The sequence below is a fragment of the Peromyscus leucopus genome, chromosome 5 (assembly GCF_004664715.2).
Source record: "Peromyscus leucopus breed LL Stock chromosome 5, UCI_PerLeu_2.1, whole genome shotgun sequence".
NCBI classification, from domain to species: domain Eukaryota; kingdom Metazoa; phylum Chordata; class Mammalia; order Rodentia; family Cricetidae; genus Peromyscus; species Peromyscus leucopus.
The window spans coordinates 79498523-79516598 of NC_051067.1; the positions used below are offsets into that span (position 1 = coordinate 79498523).

Here is an 18076-nt window from a genome sequence, read left to right on the forward strand (position 1 = left end):
CAGCCCTTTGCAGTGTGCTGTGTTACTGCTGGGCTCCCCATGACCCCAGGGGGAAGTGAGGCTGGGCTTGGTAGAAGGGAAGCCAGCTTTGAGCCCTGGGCTCCTGATGATCACGGCTGCCAAGGGGCTTCAGGCAGGGGCGCTGCTGGTTTGGAATCAGAATCCTAAGACTGAGCCTAGACCTTCCTCCTGCCCTAGCCCCGACTGGGGACAGATGTGGAGGGCAGAAAGATTTGTGACCTCTCAGGTGGGCACCCCGGGCCACCATATCACTACAGTGGAATGAGTCGGGGAGGGGGGGCTGTCTGGGAGTGGCTGAGCTGGAGGCTGGGTCAGGCTGTCAGCTTAATTGCTCAGTAAGGATGCGTCTGCTCTCCGGTTGGAGCAGTCGTCTTGGGGCTGCTAATGGAGATTTTTCACTTCTTGTTTTATAATTTAAAAGAAAAAAAATTGTTCCAGCTTCAAGCTTCAAATTTCCATGAAGTCATTGGAGCCGGGAGCCTGGCCTGGCAGCTCCCCCACTCCTGTGGTAGGCTCGCAGGCTGTGAGAGGGGCCCTCCTCACACCCCCACCACAGCAGGAGCTGAGCTGAGCTGAAGGCCCAGCCTTAGCCCTTTGCCGTTACCACTGCCGAGCAGGAAGTGGTGGGTCCCAGATGTGACTCACTCTCATTAGGTAGCCGGTGGAGGGAGCCTGCCCATGTGTGAGGCTGGACGCCTTCGGAGCAGGCTATTGAGGGCCCTGCCACCTCCCTGCAGGCACAGAGCGTGGCTGGGCGGCTTCAGTGCCTCGGAAGCGCCAGGTAAAGTGTGATTTGGGCATGGGCTGGCTTGGCGTCTTGTTCTTTGGCTCGGGGCCTAAGGGACAGCAGGACAGACAGGCCTTGGGTCCCAGGCCTGTGGGAGGGAGGTGAGCCCAGCCCTGGCTGCCGGTGGCCTGGGCAGGCTGGTGGGGAGTCGGGGCTCCTCAGTGGGAAGACTTGGGCAGACAGCCTGGAGGCGGCTCCTCACTGGGAAACCCAGACAGTTTGGGCCGGGCTTTTCCCAGTCTGGCAAACCGGTGCTGCCGGGTCTTAGGCGGTGATGCTCTTCACTTGGCCCTGTTACCTGGAATTCTGGGAACTGCATACTCTTAAATGCCCGTGTTTCTTTCAAGATTGTGATTTTACATTCACAAGTGCATCTCATTTTTTTCTCACAGAAAATAAAAATTATCAAAGAAACTTACTAAACAAAGCAACAGAAAGTAATTCTGAATGTGGAGGCTGGGGCGTAGCTCAGTGGCAGGGTACTTGTTTAGCATGCCTGAGGTACAGTGGGTTGCATCCACAGCACCAATAATAAGAGAGAAAAAAATTAAAACAATATTCTGGAAATGATACACACTTAAGAGACATAAAACCAAAAATGTCTAAGGAAAAGAGAACAACTTCTTTCCCTCTTTCCCTCTGTTTTAAGGCCCCGGATTAAGGTGGGCCATTTGGAGGGGGTCCCATGTGCACGGCCCCAGGTGGAACAGGTGTCTCTTCCCCGTTCAGGGGCAGGCACAGGGATCATTCTCCCTGGCCAGCCACCGGGAGAGGGTGGCATGGTGTCTGGATGTGAGGCCACGACAGATTTCAAAGGCTTGGACTGGAGGCCACAATATGGGCTGGCTCTGCCTAGAAGGGTCTGTGTAACTGAGTGGTCCCCGGCTCTCTCTGGGCTGTGATGTGAGGGGCGGGCTAGACCCATGGGTCCCACGGCACGGGTCATTTGTTGTTGCTCAGGTCTCAGCCTGTGTGTGAGTGAACACATTTAAAGTGTAAGTAGTGAGTTGTGTTAAAACAAAACAAAACAAAGCCCCATGTAGACAGACACTGGGTCTGGCATGGAATGCGTTATTGTCTCGGAGAGTGGGGAGACCGCAGGGAAGGGCTGGGCTTCATAGGAAGTCTGAAGCAAGGCGCACTGCAGCAGGAAGTCCGGGCTTGAGGTCTCTCCGTTTCGGTAGAGCTGGAGCACCTAGCATTCTGGGGCTCCCTGTTCCAGGTGTCTGCGGGGGCAGGGCGGCAGGAGGAAAGGCCCCGCTGTGTGGAAGAAGTGCTTGTGTCCTAGCGACTCACTCCCAGGCTCGGAAGTGGCTTTGAAAGGCCTCCGTGCTAGCTAGGACTTGGCCCTGGGACTCTCGGGGATGGAGGTGGACGTGGTAAGGGACAAAGCAGGAGTTACCTCTTGGAAGGAGGACAGAGGTCCATGACACTGTCTGAGGGACATGTGAGCACCCTTATGGTTTGGGACTGTTACTTTGACCGTGGATGGTCCAAGTCATTCACTACCCAGTTTACAAAAAATACCGGGGGCCATGGTCTGTTGTCCTGGGTCAGGTCTCCCCTCCACCAGTCCCCACCTGGGCACTACAAGGGTAGTGGCCACTATGCTAGAGGGTGAGAATGGGAGTCAGGACGCCGATTTCCTTTCTGGTGAGAGTCCAGGGTCAAAGCAGAGAACAGGGGCTCGGCTGTGGACTAGTGGCGGGGAGGTGACTAGTGGTGGCCCCCCGCCATCTGGAGAGTCAGCTTCCTCAAAGAGAGGTCCCTGTGCAGTGTGACTGCTGTCTTTGGAGCAGTGAGAGGGCCGGATGTCATGGACTTTCTGTATGCCTGACCACCCGAGGCCTTAGCTGGGCTCAGCCTTCTGGGATGTGTAGTCGTGTCCAGCTTCAGCGGAGAGGTGGACTCGGATAGGGCATCCTTGCCACTCTACTATTGCTTGGTGGCATCTTGCTGAGTGACAAGGTGGTCTGTCCCTCGTTGCGGCCTCTCATTCCTTCCGCCCTGGAAGACAAAACTGTGGGGTCCTTCATACTAAGCAGATAACCTGCCCCCCTGCCCCTTTGCTGGGCACAAGGTGATGCTTAGCCCAGCTGGAGAATGATCTTGGTTTTCCTGGGAGCCAGGCAAAGGGGTCACTGAGCCGGCCCATGTCACAGCCAGCCAGCCCTGCTCAAGCCTTTCAGGCCTCAAGGGGGAAGCGCTCACTGAACTGGACATGCCTGTGCAGAACTAGATGGGGGCGTGAGTCTGATTTGCAAGTAAGCCCCATCTGATCAGTGGCCAGAGGAAGAGGTCATCAGGCTCCACACCCCTCATTCCAGCAGAACCCTACTGTACGGGACCAGCAAGGAGTGGAGTCTGTTTCTGCTGTGAAATCGCTTGCTCTCCCCTGCCTGGGTGGTAGGCAGCGGGGGTAGACAGGGCCAGGGGGCAGCTCTAGGATGGCCGGTGTCCCTTGTGCTGGTCACGTTTTTTCCTGTGTTCTTGTTTTCTCGTTTGTAAGGTGGGGCCGAGGGTGCCAGGCAGGTGCATGGGAGGGTCAGACGCACGCACCAATGGCGGCTTGCGGAGCCTCTGCCTCCTCGGCCGCTTGGGGGAGGGATAGTTCATGGCCTCTTCTCTTGTCCACTGGCCTTCTGCGCTCTGATGGAGGGTGGCAGAGAGCCTCCAGTTAGCCACAGGCATCCGGCTTGACCTGCTGCTACATGGTGTCTCAGCATTGCGTCATGGCTGGGTTTCACCAGTCTTGGGTCAGACCCATCCTGGCTGAAAGGCCTGTTGTTCCTCGACTCTTCTGCTAGGTGGTGGGCGGAATGGGAAGCAGCCTGGCCCTGAGCTCCATTTCGCTAGCTGGCCTTCTCCGGGGACACCTAGAACAGGGCTTTCCTGCTAGCGTCCGCTGGCCTTGCAGGCTGTACGTCCTGTGGTCTGGGTGCTGGCTCAGTAGAACTGAGGGAACCCAGCCGTCAGCCCAGGATGAGGGGTGGCCGGCCTGGACCCAGCAGGAAGAAGTCCACAGTGTTGCGGCCTCTAATAGTGAAAGGCCGGTCTCTTCTCTGCAGAGGTCACTGTGAGCTCTGTCAGCCTCCCAGGCCTCCCATTAAAGCCTCTTCTCTAGGGGCTGGAGAGACGGCTCAGCGGTGAAGGGCACTGACTGCTCTTCCAGAGGACCCGTGTTCAATTCCCAGCACCCACATGACAGCTCACAACTGTCTGGAACTCCAGGATCCAACACCCTCACACAGACACACATGCAGGGAAAAGACCAATGCACACGAAATAAAAATAAATTCTATCTATCCCGTTCTCTCGGTCCGGCACCATCCCTGCCCCCTTGGCCACTCTCAGCCCGCCCCCTGACTTGCTCACAACTCTGGCTCTCTCCTGTGTTGTGTGCAGTCCCCTGCCCAGCAGCATAGCATCCACATTGCGTGCTTGTGTTTGCTTGGCTGGTGTTCCTTTGCGAGGACCCCTTTCAGGGGTTCTGGGGTCCACCAAGGAGGCATCAGTGTGTTTGCTCTAAGTCCATCCCTGTGGCAGCTGCCTCCTCCCCTGGCTCTGGTCAACCCCCTTTTCTGTTGCAGGCCCCTGTGGTCACTGGACATCTCCCTTTTTATGTCCTCCTTATGCCCCTGTGCCTGTCCCTCATCCCCACCATGGCTGGCCACTAGAAGGAATCCCCTGCAATTGAGGCCTCTTTGAAATCTCTGCTACTGTACCCCGTTTCTTGACAGTGCTTTCTGGACCTCCAGGGCCACCGTCTTTGCTCCCTCCCTGGGCATCAGCACCCAGCTGGCCCTACCAGAGTGGCCGTGGCCCTGGGACAGAGGCCTGGCTCCGGGAAGGCGCTCATGCCCCTTTTGCATCATGGCAGGCTGGGATCTGGGGAGCACGATACTCCAAGAAGGGGTGCCAATGGTGCTTCTAGAGCCCTGGTCCTGCATGGTCACCTGGTCCACAGGGCCCTGTTTGAAGCCCCCGTCTTCCAGGGCCCCAGCCCTGCTGTCCACCTTGGAAGTGGCTTAGTCTCATGTCACAGGCTCGGGTGACTTCCATCAGTGCTTCGCACTGGCAGAGTAGGGGAGAAGCACAGGGTTCTGGATCACAGGTGGGACAGCCGAGGGCCACCAGGCTCTGCAGCCAGGCCAGGCTAGTGTGAATTTCCTTGGTGCGCACTGTGGAGGGCGCAGCTCTGTCCATGGGCCTGTCTCCCGGTCTCGTGCTCAGAAGACTATGGACTTGGGGCCCATCTGGTGGGTGTGTCTGTTCTTGTCTCCATTCTCTAGGAATGGTCACCTCCTCCTCTGGGCCTCAGTCCATCCATTTCTGGGACAGGCAGCCTGGCCCTGCTTCCCACACCTGTCTTCAGGACCCCATCTGGCTGGGAAGGAGGTGCCCGATGAAGTGGGCTGGAGGCGCTGCGCTAATGGGGCCCTGACTGATGGGAGGCAGCCTCTTCTGAAATACCCAGACTCCCTGGAACCATCCCTCAGGCCTTGGGGAGATGCATGGTGATGCTTGGGGAGCAGAACCAGTACCTCAGGGGAATTAGGGAGAAGAGCTGCTTGGGGGAGGGCAGGGTCTGTCGGGCAGCGAGATGGACACCCCTGGGAAGATATTCCTGGTCCTTCTACATCAAGGTTTCTCAGGCTGCCAGCCTCATGTTTAGAGTAGGCTGACTCTGTACCCTCTTTAGATGAAGCCACTAATGGTTAGGTACCATTACCAGTTCATTCTTTGTCTCAGGAGACTAAAGCCCAGAGGGGTTCGTAAACGTGTCTAGGGCCACACAGCACCCTCTGGGTGGAGTGGGATCCACGCCCTGACTTGGGGCTCAGAACTTGCACTCTCAGCCGCGGGGCTCTGTTGTTTCCACTGTGGGCACAAGCTGCACCTTGTCCACCCTCCCATTTCCTCTCCCCGTCTAGTAAGTTCATCACACAGCTTACCTCTCCTTCTGTGACTGTGTTGCTGCCCAGGAGCCCTGTGCTATTTGGCTTCTTGTGGGTTTGGCACCTTTCCCTGGGCCTGGTGTAGGGCAGGAGTCCAGAGAGTAGTCGGTGACGGGGCTGGGGGCCTGGACGGCAGGGTGGACCCCTTCCCTCTTCAGCATGTGTAGACTGATAAGGTGGCTCCCTGGAGGTCAAGCGGGACCTCACGCTTGGGCCTGCCTCGCACTTGGGCCTGCCTCCACTGCCCCGCGGGCGCTGCCTCTGATGCAGTGTGGAGTAGGCTCCCCAAGATGCTGAGCAGTGGAGAGCCGTGGAGGAGGCACTTGTGGGTGGGGCAGCACCGGGGAAGCCAACATGGACATTGAAGCCATGTGGGAGGACCTGGGTGGTCTTCCTGGAGGAGCTGGCTCAGCAGGGCAGGAGTTGGCCAGGTGGATGTGCTGGGAGGTGGGTGATGGGCAGCGTTTTCAGGCCACCCAGACCCAGCACTGAAAGGGTGGGGCTTATTTGGGGAAGCAAAATCAGTCAAACCCCACAGCTGCCACGAAGGCCCAAGAAGTTGCTGAGTTTGGGGCTGGGGTAAGCAAGGGGGACGGGCTTGGTGTTCTTTGTGTTCTGATCAGGGACCCTGTAAGATTGTTCTCAGGGGAGGCCTGGGTTTGGGGAGCAGGGCCTGCTGAGACAGAGCCTCCACGTGAGTCTTTAGCCTGCAGCCTACAGCCTAGCTCTGGAAGACTGGAGTTTGGGGAAGGATTGAGGGACCAGATGAGGGTGCCCAGGCTTCAAGGTAGCTGTGGGAAGGGCCTCTGAGCCCGTGGGTAGGTGTGGCTCCGGAAGTCAGGCTGTGGTTTAGGGGATACCGGGGTTGCTTTCCCTGAAGACTAGCTCTTCCGGCTCTCAAGCTTGCCCCTCCCCATTATGGACAGGTTTTTGGGGCTTTGATAGGGTTCTCAGGAAGCCTGGGAAGTGAGGCTTTCAGGACCTGGGGCTAGGGAAGCCTTCCCACAGCTGGTGCTTGCGAGACAGGTGGTGGCCTCAGGCTGCTGTTGGGACAGAGGCCTTGCTGGGCTCCCTAGGTGGCCCGCTGGGTTGTGGTGGGGCAGGCTGCTCACTCTTCCCTATGAACCCTCTGCTGGAACAGCAAGACAGAGGCTCAGGAGCCCTGGAGTGACCAGACCTGGAAGGGTTAAGAATGGACTGGGTCATGGAGCTGGGTAGGAGAATGTGGAGAAGAACTGTGTGTGTGTGTGTGTGTGTGTGTGTGTGTGTGTGTGTGTGTGTGTGTGTGTGTGTGTGTGTGTGTGTGTTTTGTTCTCTGCCCAACCTGGCCTGGAAACTGAGGCACATGGGCCCAGTCTGGCCTGGAAACTGAGGCATATGGGTCCAGTCTGGCCTGGAAACTGAGGCACATGGGCCCAGTCTGGCCTGGAAACTGAGGCACATGGGCACTGGGAGCCATCTTCTTCCTTTCCCCAGGGAAGAAGGTGTTCCTCCCTGGAAACTTCCTGGGGTCAACTGCTGGACCCATGAGAGCCACAGAGCCCAGGCCTATGCCCTTGACCCCTTCTCTCCCTTTCCTCCCCCCAGGAGGGCAAAGTCAGGGTGGTCCCTGGAAGGTCTCCCACCCTGTCTGATCCAGGCTCAGGGAGAACGGGTAGAAGTGGGGACCCTAGCCTTGAGGAGATCCTCACTGCCCCCATGGCCTGGGGAGACTTTCTGGGGGAGGAGCTCCAAGTTGGAGACTCCAAAGCTAGCGTTTCCTGAAGGAAGTTCACTAGAGCAGGCCAGAGAGAGGCCCCTCAACCAGCTGCTTCCCTGTAGGGCACTGGCTTGCTCACATGTATAGCTTTAAAGGGACGAGGAAGAGCGGAACCCAGCATCCACCAGTGATGGACCACTGCGGATGTGTGGATAGCTTTCTGTGACCATCTTGCTTGGCACAGTGTACGTCAAGGAAGTCAGGTGAAAAGTTAAGAATGGGCCTGAGGGCTGGAGAGATGGCTCAGCAGTTAAGAGCACTGGTTGCTCTTACAGAGAACTTGCATTTGATTTCCAGCATCCACACGGTGGTTCACAACCCTCCATAAGTCCAGTTCTAGACCTTACACCTGACCTGAAGCTACCACATGCATGTGGTGCACATATATACATACATTCAGGCAAAACATTCACACATAAAATAAAATTAATACATTGAATTTAGGGCTGACGTGTTGGCTCAGAGGTTAAGGGCACCGGCTGCTCTTCCAGAGGACCCAGATTCAATCCCCAGCACCCACATGGTGGCTCACAACCATCTGTAACTCCAGTTCCAGGAGATCAGGTGCCCTTTTCTGATCTCCTCAGATCAGGCATACTTAGGGTGCACATACTACATGAAAGCAAAACACCCATACATATCAAAGTCAAAATAAATTATTTTAAAAAAAATAGTAAATTGAATTTTAGAGAGAGAGAGAATGAGCCTAGACCTTGGAATGAGGCAGGCCTGAGTTCGAATCTTAGCCATCCCAGGGGGTGAGCTTTGGATTGTGGTCTAGGATCCCAGAGGTGCATGCCAAGGCTAGCAGTGACCCCTGGAGATCTGGAGCCTCTGAGGAAAGCAGACCACTTCTTTCATGGCCATGTCCAGAGGCTGCAGAGCACTTCCGGTCTGTCAGCAATAGGAGGCTTAGGGCAGGGTCCAGCACTTCCTGGGATGTCACCTGCCAGGTCCCCCTGCCCATACCAGCGCCCTCAGCCCCTTCCACAGTCACTGTATGGCTCCTTCCGCAAGGACCAGCTGGAGCAGCTGACCCAGGGGATCAGCTCTGCTGCTGCCTGGGACCCCAAAAGGCAGCTTGAGGAGGTGACTTCTGGACTGTCCTCCCCAGAAGCCAGTGCTGTGGCTTTCAGACAGGATGGGGGGGGGGTTCTTCCCAGCTCACTCTTTTGCACGCGCCTGATGCCTTCTGCTGCTGTGGTAATAGAGCCACGTGATGTCCTCACGGAGCCTGATGCTGGCTCAGCACCTTGCCTGAATGACCCCGTGGAGCCCTCTCTAAACCTTGTGGTCAGACTGCTCTTCTCCATTTCCAAAAGAGGAAACTGAGGCACAGAGCAGTCACGCAGCTGTGTCTGATGGAGTCTGTTAAGACTTTATAACTGCACAGGTCATAAGCAACAGGACGAGACAGTAAGAATGAGAACTGAGACTTAGCCATTGGGACCAGGGTGGATATTTGGGGGGCGGCATGTTCCTGTGTGTGTGTGTATCTACCAGGCATGACATTGACTCTGGGGTTTTCACAGGAAGCGGGGCACACCATGAACAGCTGCACCTGTTCTACCACAAAGATGTGTTGTGCCAGCCCAGAGTGGTAACCACCCTTTCGGTCATCTGCTGCACCAGCAGTGGAACATGGGCTCGTGTGTGTGTCCCTGCACACATGCAAGGGAACGTACACAATCAGTTACTGCAGTAGATCTTTAAGTCAAAAGGGGTCTGTGTGTGTGGGTAGCGGACACGCGTTCCTGCCAAGAGTGAACGTGAGTGCCCGCATCTCAGACTTCATGATGCGTCCTCATCTTTGCCAATCAGACAGGTAACATAGTTTTCCATGATAGTTTTACTTTGCAGTTCCTATATCTAGGATTGTTTCCAAATGTTTAAAAGCTATTTGCGTTGACTTTTCTCTGGCCTTTCTGTTTATGATCTTCTCTCACTCTTGGTCTTTTTAATTTGTAGGTGTTCTTTACATATGAGGGAGATTAGCTCCCAGTGATGTGGGTTGTAATATATTTCATGTGTAGTTCTTCTGTTGATTATTCTTTTGGTAAGATTTTTTTTTTCAGATCAAGTAGTAAATTTTGTTATTTTAAATGCTTGAGCTTGTCCGTCTTCTCTTTATGGCTCTTGAGTTTGAATTGGGTTAGGAAGGCCTTAGCCAGCCTAGCGGTGATGGCGCACACCTTGAGTCCCAGCACTCAAGAGGGGGCAGAGGCAGGTGGATCTCTGAGTTTGAGCCTGGTCTATAGAGCGAGGTCCAGGATAGCCAGGACTATACAGAGAAACCCTATCTTGGAAAAAAAAACAAAAAACAAAACAAAAAAACCAAACCAAACAAAAAAGCCTTAGGTACATTATTGTTGACACGGTTTGCTTGCTCAGTCTCCTGCCCTCTTCAGAACCCGTCGTGTGTCGGTTGGGACTCTGGCCAGCCTCATTAAAGACTCACAAGCTCAGTTTTGCGCTTCTCTGGATGACTAGGGAAAGCTTTTCTCCTAGCTTCTATCCATCGCAGCGACTGTCTGGGTGAGGCCCGGTGCGGTGCGAGGCCAGCAGGCAGCCTCCTGAACTGCTGTGTGGGCTGGGCCTGGCGCCAGTGAGGTCCCCAGGCCGGCTAGACTTCCCCTTTCTGTTCTTCCTTATCAAGGGAAAGGGGATCAGAACTCTGTCCGGCGTGGGTGTGAAAGTGTTTCCATTCTCAAGGGTGGGAAGGGCGAGAGGGCAGCCTTTGAAAGAGTGAATCATAATGAGTGGAACCGGAGCACGAGGCGGGGCCAGGGCCAGTGAGATGGCCCAGCTGGTGAAGGCACTTGTCACCAAGTCTGATGATGTAGGTTTAATCCCAGGGTCCACGGGGTGAAAGAAGAGCAGTGCTCCCCCAAGTTGTCCTCTGACCTGCACACGTGTGTACCCACCCACAAAGTAAAGAAGTGTAAAAGAGTTAAAGAAGGGGCCGGAGAGATGGCGGTTAAGAGCACTGGCTGCTCTTTCCAGAGGGCCTGAGTTCAATTCCCAGCACCCACACGGTGGCTCACAACCACCTCTCGCAGGATCTGATGCCCTCTTCCGTTATGCCGGCATACATGCAAATAGAGCATGCCTAACGCGTGAATAAATACATCTTTTTTTTTTTTAAAGTTAAAGAAGGGAGGGGGCAAAGCTGATGTTCCTCGGGCGGCTGACCACGTGTCAGTTAACACATGGCCTGGCTCCCACCGTGTGCAGAGTCCCCAGACGTGGTATGGAGGCCCTGGGTCCTCTGCCTTTTAGAGCTTGTCCTGAGCAGCTTCTGCTGGCCCTGGCCAGGTGCCTGGCACACAGGTGTTGTTACTGTATTTGGAATGCGTGCCGAGGGATGAGTGAAGGAAGGAAGGAATGACCAGCTCTTCCGGGGCAGGTCCACCAGCCCTCACCAGATTGGTGGACACATCTCTTGTATTTGCATCTTTTTTAGTTTTTTTTTTTTCCCCAAGACAGGGTTTCTCGGTGTAGTTTTGGTGCCTGTCCTGGATCTCGCTCTGTAGACCAGGCTGGCCTCGAACTCACAGAGATGCGCCTGCCTCTGCCTCCCGAGTGCTGGAATTAAAGGCGTGCACCACCACTGCTGCCAGCTCTTGTATTTGCATCTTACAGAGAAGCTGTGCCGGCCCACTCAGCACTGAGCACTTCTGAGCCTGAGGCAGGAGGATCTGGAGTTTGAATCAGTGTGAGCAACATAGTAAGACCTTGTCACACACAATGAGGGGCTGGAGAGATGGCTCAGTGGTTAAGGGCCCTTTGCTGCTCTTCCAGAGGTCCTGAGTTCAGTTCCCAGCCCCTGCGTCTGGTTGTTCACAACCACCTGTAACTCCAGCTGCAAAGAGATCTGAGGCTTTCTTCTCCACAGGCACCCCAAACCCTACCCCCCCCACACAGAAAAAAAGCCACCAGGGTAGGGGAGAGGCTGAGGAGGCTGCCCCCTGCTTAGCTGTGGGAGAAGGGAGGATCGTACTGCCCAGGACCACGCTCTCCCTCAGCCCAGGTGTGGTACCAGCCTGGCCTTGGTTTGTCTTCAGCCTTCAGACACTTCACTGAGTGAGAAAGTTTCCACCCAAGGCCCAGCAGAGCCTAGGTCAGAGCTGAGCCCTCAGAGATCTGGCATATTGCATTTTTGAAAAAGGGGAAATTGAGGCCCAACTCAGGCCAGGGCCTCAAGATGGTGACTGGTGTGACAGTCTGGACCACGGCTGTGGCTCCGGGACCAGGTGAAGCCATCCTGGAGGAAACAGGAGTCGGAAGCTAGCTGTCCTGGGAGTCTAATGATTGCTCTGCCTGGGCCTTGGCAGGCTGTCCTCTGGAGATGTGGAGAGGTGGAAGACACACTGGGGCCAGGTCCTACCCCACCCCTCCATGCTGGCCCTACCACACCTCCCCCTCCATGTCGGGCCTCACTGCTCGGTTTGGGTCCTGAAGGACTTCCTTGGTCTAGGGTGGCGCTTATCTTGGGACTCACATGTCCTTTTGATCTTGTAAGCTCGGCCCAGGGGGCTTGTAACTTTGTAGACCCCCTTGTCCATCCAGAGGAAGTTAGAGCCCTTACAGAGAATGGGTAACACTGCCCCTCCACCAGCCAGTACAGAGCTGGCTGAACGCCAGCACCCGGGAGCCGTCTAGTACAGCAGGCCGCAGACTCCTCCACTCTAAGGGCAGCCGCTTGTGTTCTTGCCTCCCGGCCCACGGCTGCTTTCTGTTTCCCCTGGCCATTCACAGGCTCCCCATCCCCACCCTGCGCTGTTGCAGGCTTACTTCTCAAAGACTAGCTGGGACCCGCTGCAGGACAGACAGAAAAAGGAATCCTGTCTGGGAGGAGGCTGGTACTGGGGTCTGACCAGCACATACTGAGCTGGAAGGAAGCATGGAAGCCGTGGTCCTCAGGGCTCTGGGGCCAGGACCAAGCTGGGGAGGCACAAGGAGAGAAGCCATAGAGTGGGATCGCTTGGTCCTAGTGATCAAGGTTTCCTGGGGTTTCCTGGGGCTCTTGCCCCTTCTAGTAGAGTGTGCATGAAGCTCAGGGTCCTCTGAAAGAGAGGGCTTAGGCAGGAGACCTTCTCAGCAAATGAGCCTGCTGGCGGTGGTGACACTGTGGTCCCCACGGAGGCCCGGGAGCAGGGTCTGTTGTGGGTGTGTCCGGAGCGGCAGATTGCCAGGCTGGGGTGGGGCCTCTCTTCCTCACAGGCCTACAGAGGGGCCCTCATGCCTCAAGGCTCCACTTCCCTTTTCTGAGGGCACCAGGGCCCCAAGGCTCCTGCAGCTCCATGCTTGCTGAGGAAGCTGGACTGGGGTTCCTGCCGGCTCTGTCTGGGTAAGGAAGTGAGTATGAGTATGGGTGGGTTTAGAACACTCGGCTGCTGGCTCCCCCGGGGTGGGTCTCCCAGGCAGCCTGAAGGTCCAACCATGTGCCAGTCTGTGCAGTCCCAGCCGCCTGCCTCTGTCACTGTCTTACTCAGGAACGTGAACTCCACTGGTCAGGAGAGGTGAGGAGATCCCAGGCCTGCCTGGGACACCGGAAAGGAATAAGTGCATAGCACAGAGGACTTCCTGGATGAGGCCTCCTCCTGGATCCTGTTGCTTGGTCCTGCCCCTGCCCCTGTAGGGCAGAGGGAGGTGTCTGGTGGCCTCCACTGAGCTCCTACACCTTTTCACTATCATGTTGTCTTGGCCTTACGGGATAGGGACAGGAAAGGGGTCGGGTCGGCGTTTTGAGGTGTCAGGGCCTTTCTGGTTGTTACTTCTGTGAGGGTGAGAGGCAGGGTGAGGAGTGGGCTGTGCACGGCCTGAGTTCAAATTACAGTCTTCTGTCTCATTAGCTGTGTGGCCAATGATTGAGCCTCTCTGTAACTAACTCATTGCCCGCGGGCAGGAAATAGGGACAGCAGGGCCGACAGACAGGTGTGCAGACTTAAGGACGGGCCGCCCACTGGGCCTGGAGCACTCTGTCTGTTTGTTTTGACGGGGTTGGCGATCACAGAGCCCCAGAGATCCACCCGTCTCTGCACAGCCCCCAGTGCTGGGTTTTCAGGAGCATGCGAGACCCGGCCCAGCTTTTTACACTGAAGCTCAGGTCCTCGAGCTTGCACGGCGCATGCTCTTACCCACCGAACCGTCTCCTCGGTCCAGCTGCAGGAACTCTGCTCCCAGCTGCAGCCTTGCATTCCTCTGCTCAGCTGCTCCAGGGCCGAAGGAGAGCCCTGGGTGGGCTGAACCCTTATGCCCGCTGCATCCCATTGTCCACTTCCATCCCCAGCCGCTGTTGCCCTGGAAGTGGCTGGATCAGATCCACAAGTAAAAATGTTCCCCACTGGCTTGGGGGTGGGGTGGGGGCTCTTGCAGCAGCTCCTCGGCCTGCCTTTGTGCTTGGGGAGATAGGTCATGCCTGGGACCAGAGGAGGCATGAGCATGTGCTGGAGCTTGCACGTGTGTGCCCTCACACCACACGCTAGTGTCCTGGTGGCCCACAGCCTGGCTTTGCCTGGAGGAGTGTCCCTGGAGAGCTGTCTCAACCACTGGTGTCTGGGGTTTCTCAGCCCAGCAGTCTTAGCCCTCTGGTGTTTGGCGTTGAACCAGAGGGTCAGGCAGGACTGCTGTTTGTGTGCTTGTGGCATTTGGTTTTGTCCCTTGAAGTGGCAGTGGAGAAGCCTGGGCCCGGGAGCTGTGGTCTGAATCCCAGCGCTCTGGCAAGCACCTCCCGCTGTGTGATGTGAGGCGAGCTACTGAGCCTCTCTGGGCTCAGCTCTGCATCTGTTAGGAAGTGGTTGAATGTGTGTGCGGGAGCTGAGGAGCCTCTTCAGGCTGCCCTGGCTGGCCACTGCTCAGGGATAGGCCTGGTCCTGTTCTGCCGCCCACAGAATAGGGCTGGGCACAGATGGCCGGTGCTTAGTCAGCACTTCTGTGGATGGAGAATGGCCTGCCCAGATGGAGGGGAGGCAAACGGGGGAGGTCCGTGCTAACAGAGCTGCTCGCCTGGCAGAGGCAGGTTCTCCTCGTAGCAGTTGGTAATATGCCTCCTGCTGCAGGCTTTGGGAAGCCTGGGCTCATGCCCAGGACCCCTGGTAGATAGGTACTGTGGACAGCTGATTGGGTGAGGTCCCAAGTCCCTAGGCTCGTCCTTCTGTTTCTGGGCCTGTGCTCAGGGCAGAGGGAGGCAGAGCTGGAGGAGTACCCAGGGATGTCTCAGCAGTGGGCACTGAGTCGGCTCCCGGGACCCTGCGCGTCAGCCGCTGAGGGTTCTGTTCCCTCCTGGATACTTTTCTTCGACGTTTCTAATGGCGGCTGGCAGTTTGCCCTTTGTGACCTCTTGCAGTCTGCCCACCCTGTGCCCTCCACCCTGTCACCCCAAAGTGAGGCCTATCTAAAGGGGTTACCAGTTCCTGGTGCGAGCCAGCTCTTTATACGAGGCCTCTGTTGCGGTAGGGGCAGCTGCCTCCAGGTGGAGTCTGTGTGGTCGGTCGCTCGGTCTGTACTTCTCCTCTTGGAGGTTGGGAAGGTCAGCCTGTGTACTAGTCGGGAGTCTCCAGAACGGTGCTTCTCAACCTGTAGGTCGGGACCCCTTAGGGTCAAATGACCCTTTCACAGGGGTTGCGTATCAGATACCCCACATATCAGATATTTACATTGCGATTCGTAACAGTAGCTGTTCAGTCCACAGGTCTGGATGTCTCAGCTGGTCTCAGCTGGTCTCCGTGTGCTCTGGGATCCTGAAGAAGTAGGCTCTAATGCTAGTGAAGGAAGGGCCTTGTTAGTTAGAGTGAGGGTAAGCAGGCAAAAAGCAAAAGCTTGCTTCCTCCGTGTCCTTTACATAGGCTGCCACCAGGAGGTGTGGCCCAGATTAAAGGTAGGTCTTCCCACCTCACAAGATCCAGACTAAAGGAGGGTCTTCCCACTTCAAGTGGTTTAATTAAGACAAGTCCCTCACAGGTGTGCCCAGGCCTTGGGGTTTAGTTGAATCCGGATGTTGTCAAGTTGACAAGCAAGAATACCCTCATAGCCTGAGCCACACGTCTCTCGAGCTGCCGCATCAGAAGTGTGGCTGAGAAGCCCTTTGGGAATACACAGTTGTGTTGATGGATGGATGACGCCAAGCGTAGAGGGGTCTGTGGTGAGCACGGCCAGCCTGGAGTCCACCCGTAGCTTCGTAGTGAAGGCCGGTTGGTCCCTCCCTCCCTCTGCTTTCTGTCCTGTGAGTAGGGCTTGCAAACTTCATAAACCTGTGTCAGTGGGACAGGCATGCTGGTACATACCTGTAATCCCAGCTAGATAGGAGGCCGAGGCAGAAGGATGGCGGGTTCAAGGCCTACTTGGGCTACAGAACGAGTTCGAGGCCAGCTTGGGTGTCTTAGTGAGACCCTGTCTCAAAATGAAAAGAAAGAGAGGCCTGGGGCTACAGTTCCACAAAAGAGTGTCTGCCTAGCATATGTGAGGTTCCAGGTTCAACTCCTGGTATCAGAAGAAACCCGTGTGTCTGTGGTCCCTTTAAGAAAACACATCTCAAGCCAGGCGTGGTGTTTAATCCTAGCACTTAAGAGGCAGAGGCAGGTGGATCTCTAAGTTTGAGGCCAGCCTGGTCCTCAAAGTTAGTTCCAGGCCAGCTAGGGCTACATAGTGAGACCCTGTCTCAAACACAAACAAACAAACAACAAACCTACAAGAAAAACACATCTGGGACTGGAGAGATGGCTAGTGGTTGAGAGTCCTTGGGACTCTTACAGAGGATCTGGGTCCAGTTCCTATAGCCCACGGTGGGTGGCTCACAACTGCCTGTAACTCCAGCTCCAGGGCATCTCATGCCTTCTGGCCTCTGTGGGCAACTGCATACATGTGGCATACGTACACTCACATACACATAATTAAAAATAAAAATAAGTTGGGTGGTGGTGGTATATGCTTCTAATCCTAGCACTCAGGAGGCAGAGACAGGCGGATCTCTGTGAGTTTGAGGCCAGCCTGGTCTACAGAGTGAGTTCCAGGACACTCAGGGAAACTCTGTCTCAAAATAAAATAAAATAAATAAAGTAAAATAATAAAATAAAATGTCTCGCGTGGATACTTAGCAGAGCCCAGGTACAGGGGGTTGCCCCCACTGAATCTAGCAGTGTGGAAGCTGAGCCTGTGGCCCCTCGGCCTCCCCAAACCACCTGGATCCTGAGACTGCCTTAATCCCAGGCTGGCAGGATCTCAGTTTGGGACCCTGCAGACCTGAAGACACAGACTGAGCTCCAGGCATCCAGAGAGTATGTTGTTCACACAGGGACCCTGGGAATAGAGCACAGGTTAGACCAGATCCTACACCATGCTCATCTGATCTGGCAGGTGGCTCTGTTGAAGCTTAGGGAAAAAGGAAGGTTGAGCTCTGAGCTCTGTGGCGATCACTGGAGATCTACTTAGAAAAAGAAATGTTTGTGGTCTAGCCTCACATCATACAGATGATGTTGGGAAGTCAGTCACCAAACAGGAAGTGGCTTAGGCAGGCTTTGAGTGGCAGTGTGCTGAGCCAGTCTCCAGGGTAATAAAGGTGCTGTGGGTCTGTGTCATCCACTGCAGCACCCACAAGTTGTGTGCTCCTGTGGCCCTTAGAAAATGACTAGTGTGACTGAGGGGGCTGGGAATTTACTTAGACAGGGTCCAGGGTGTCCTCAAACTCACAATCCTCCTGCCTCAGCTTCCATAATTCCATTTCTAATGACTTTGAATCACACATGCCCAGACACTGTATGGAACTGGCCCACCTTTCCTCACACCTGCCCTTCCCTAATTTGGATATCAAATGTTTTTGGTCTGCTTTGTCTCCACAGATCTGAGGACCTGGAAGGTCCTGTCAGCCCATCCTAGACACCCTGAAGACACCAGTGACCAAGACCCAGTGGCTGGAGCCGGTGCCATGTGCCTATGGAGCCACAGGCTCTGGGTGCCTCTCTCCAGTCCTGACTGCTAGCCTCAGAGAAGCCAGAGGCCTAGGCAACATACAAGAGTGTGAGCAGACAGATGCATCTCAGGCTGTGGGGCTCCTGAGCAGGCTGCTGGATCGGGCCACTGGGGAAGAAGATGCCAGCCAAGGGGCGCTACTTCCTAAATGAGGGTGATGAAGGCCCCAACCAGGCAGCGCTCTATGAGAAGTACCGCCTCACCAGCCAGCATGGACCACTGCTGCTCTTGCTCCTCCTGGTGGCTGTGGCCACCTGCATTGCGCTCATCAGCATCGCCTTCAGCCATGAGGTAAGACCCTGGCTAGGACACTTTGGCCTTCCTGATATGATGGGAAAGCTTTAGCACGGTGGTGCCTGCCTGCCTGAAGCTTCATTTTCTTTCTTTGTGAACTGCTACGCAGGTGGAAAACAAGTCAATTTGAATTTGATCTTGAAGTCTGATTGGTTTTAGCTATTATATCAATTGTACGAAATCACCCTCAGTTTTTGGTTTTTTTTTTTCACCATGAAATTCAATCTGTTAAAGTTCTGAGTCAAGGCTTGTATATCACTTCCTTCCCTTGTCTGACCATGGCAGACATCA

At 55.4% G+C, this 18076-nt stretch overlaps 1 protein-coding gene across 1 annotated transcript in view; it reads left to right on the forward strand.

The window, feature by feature from the left end:
• The first annotated feature begins 516 nt into the window (after positions 1–516).
• The window catches only part of Adcy7 (adenylate cyclase 7), a 39244-nt gene continuing 21684 nt past the window's right edge, over positions 517–18076 (forward strand). Inside the window, 2 exon segments of the mRNA XM_028891825.2 lie at positions 517–802; positions 17362–17782. Of these exon segments, the coding sequence (XP_028747658.1) occupies positions 17612–17782 (171 nt within the window). The 5' untranslated portion in view covers positions 517–802; positions 17362–17611.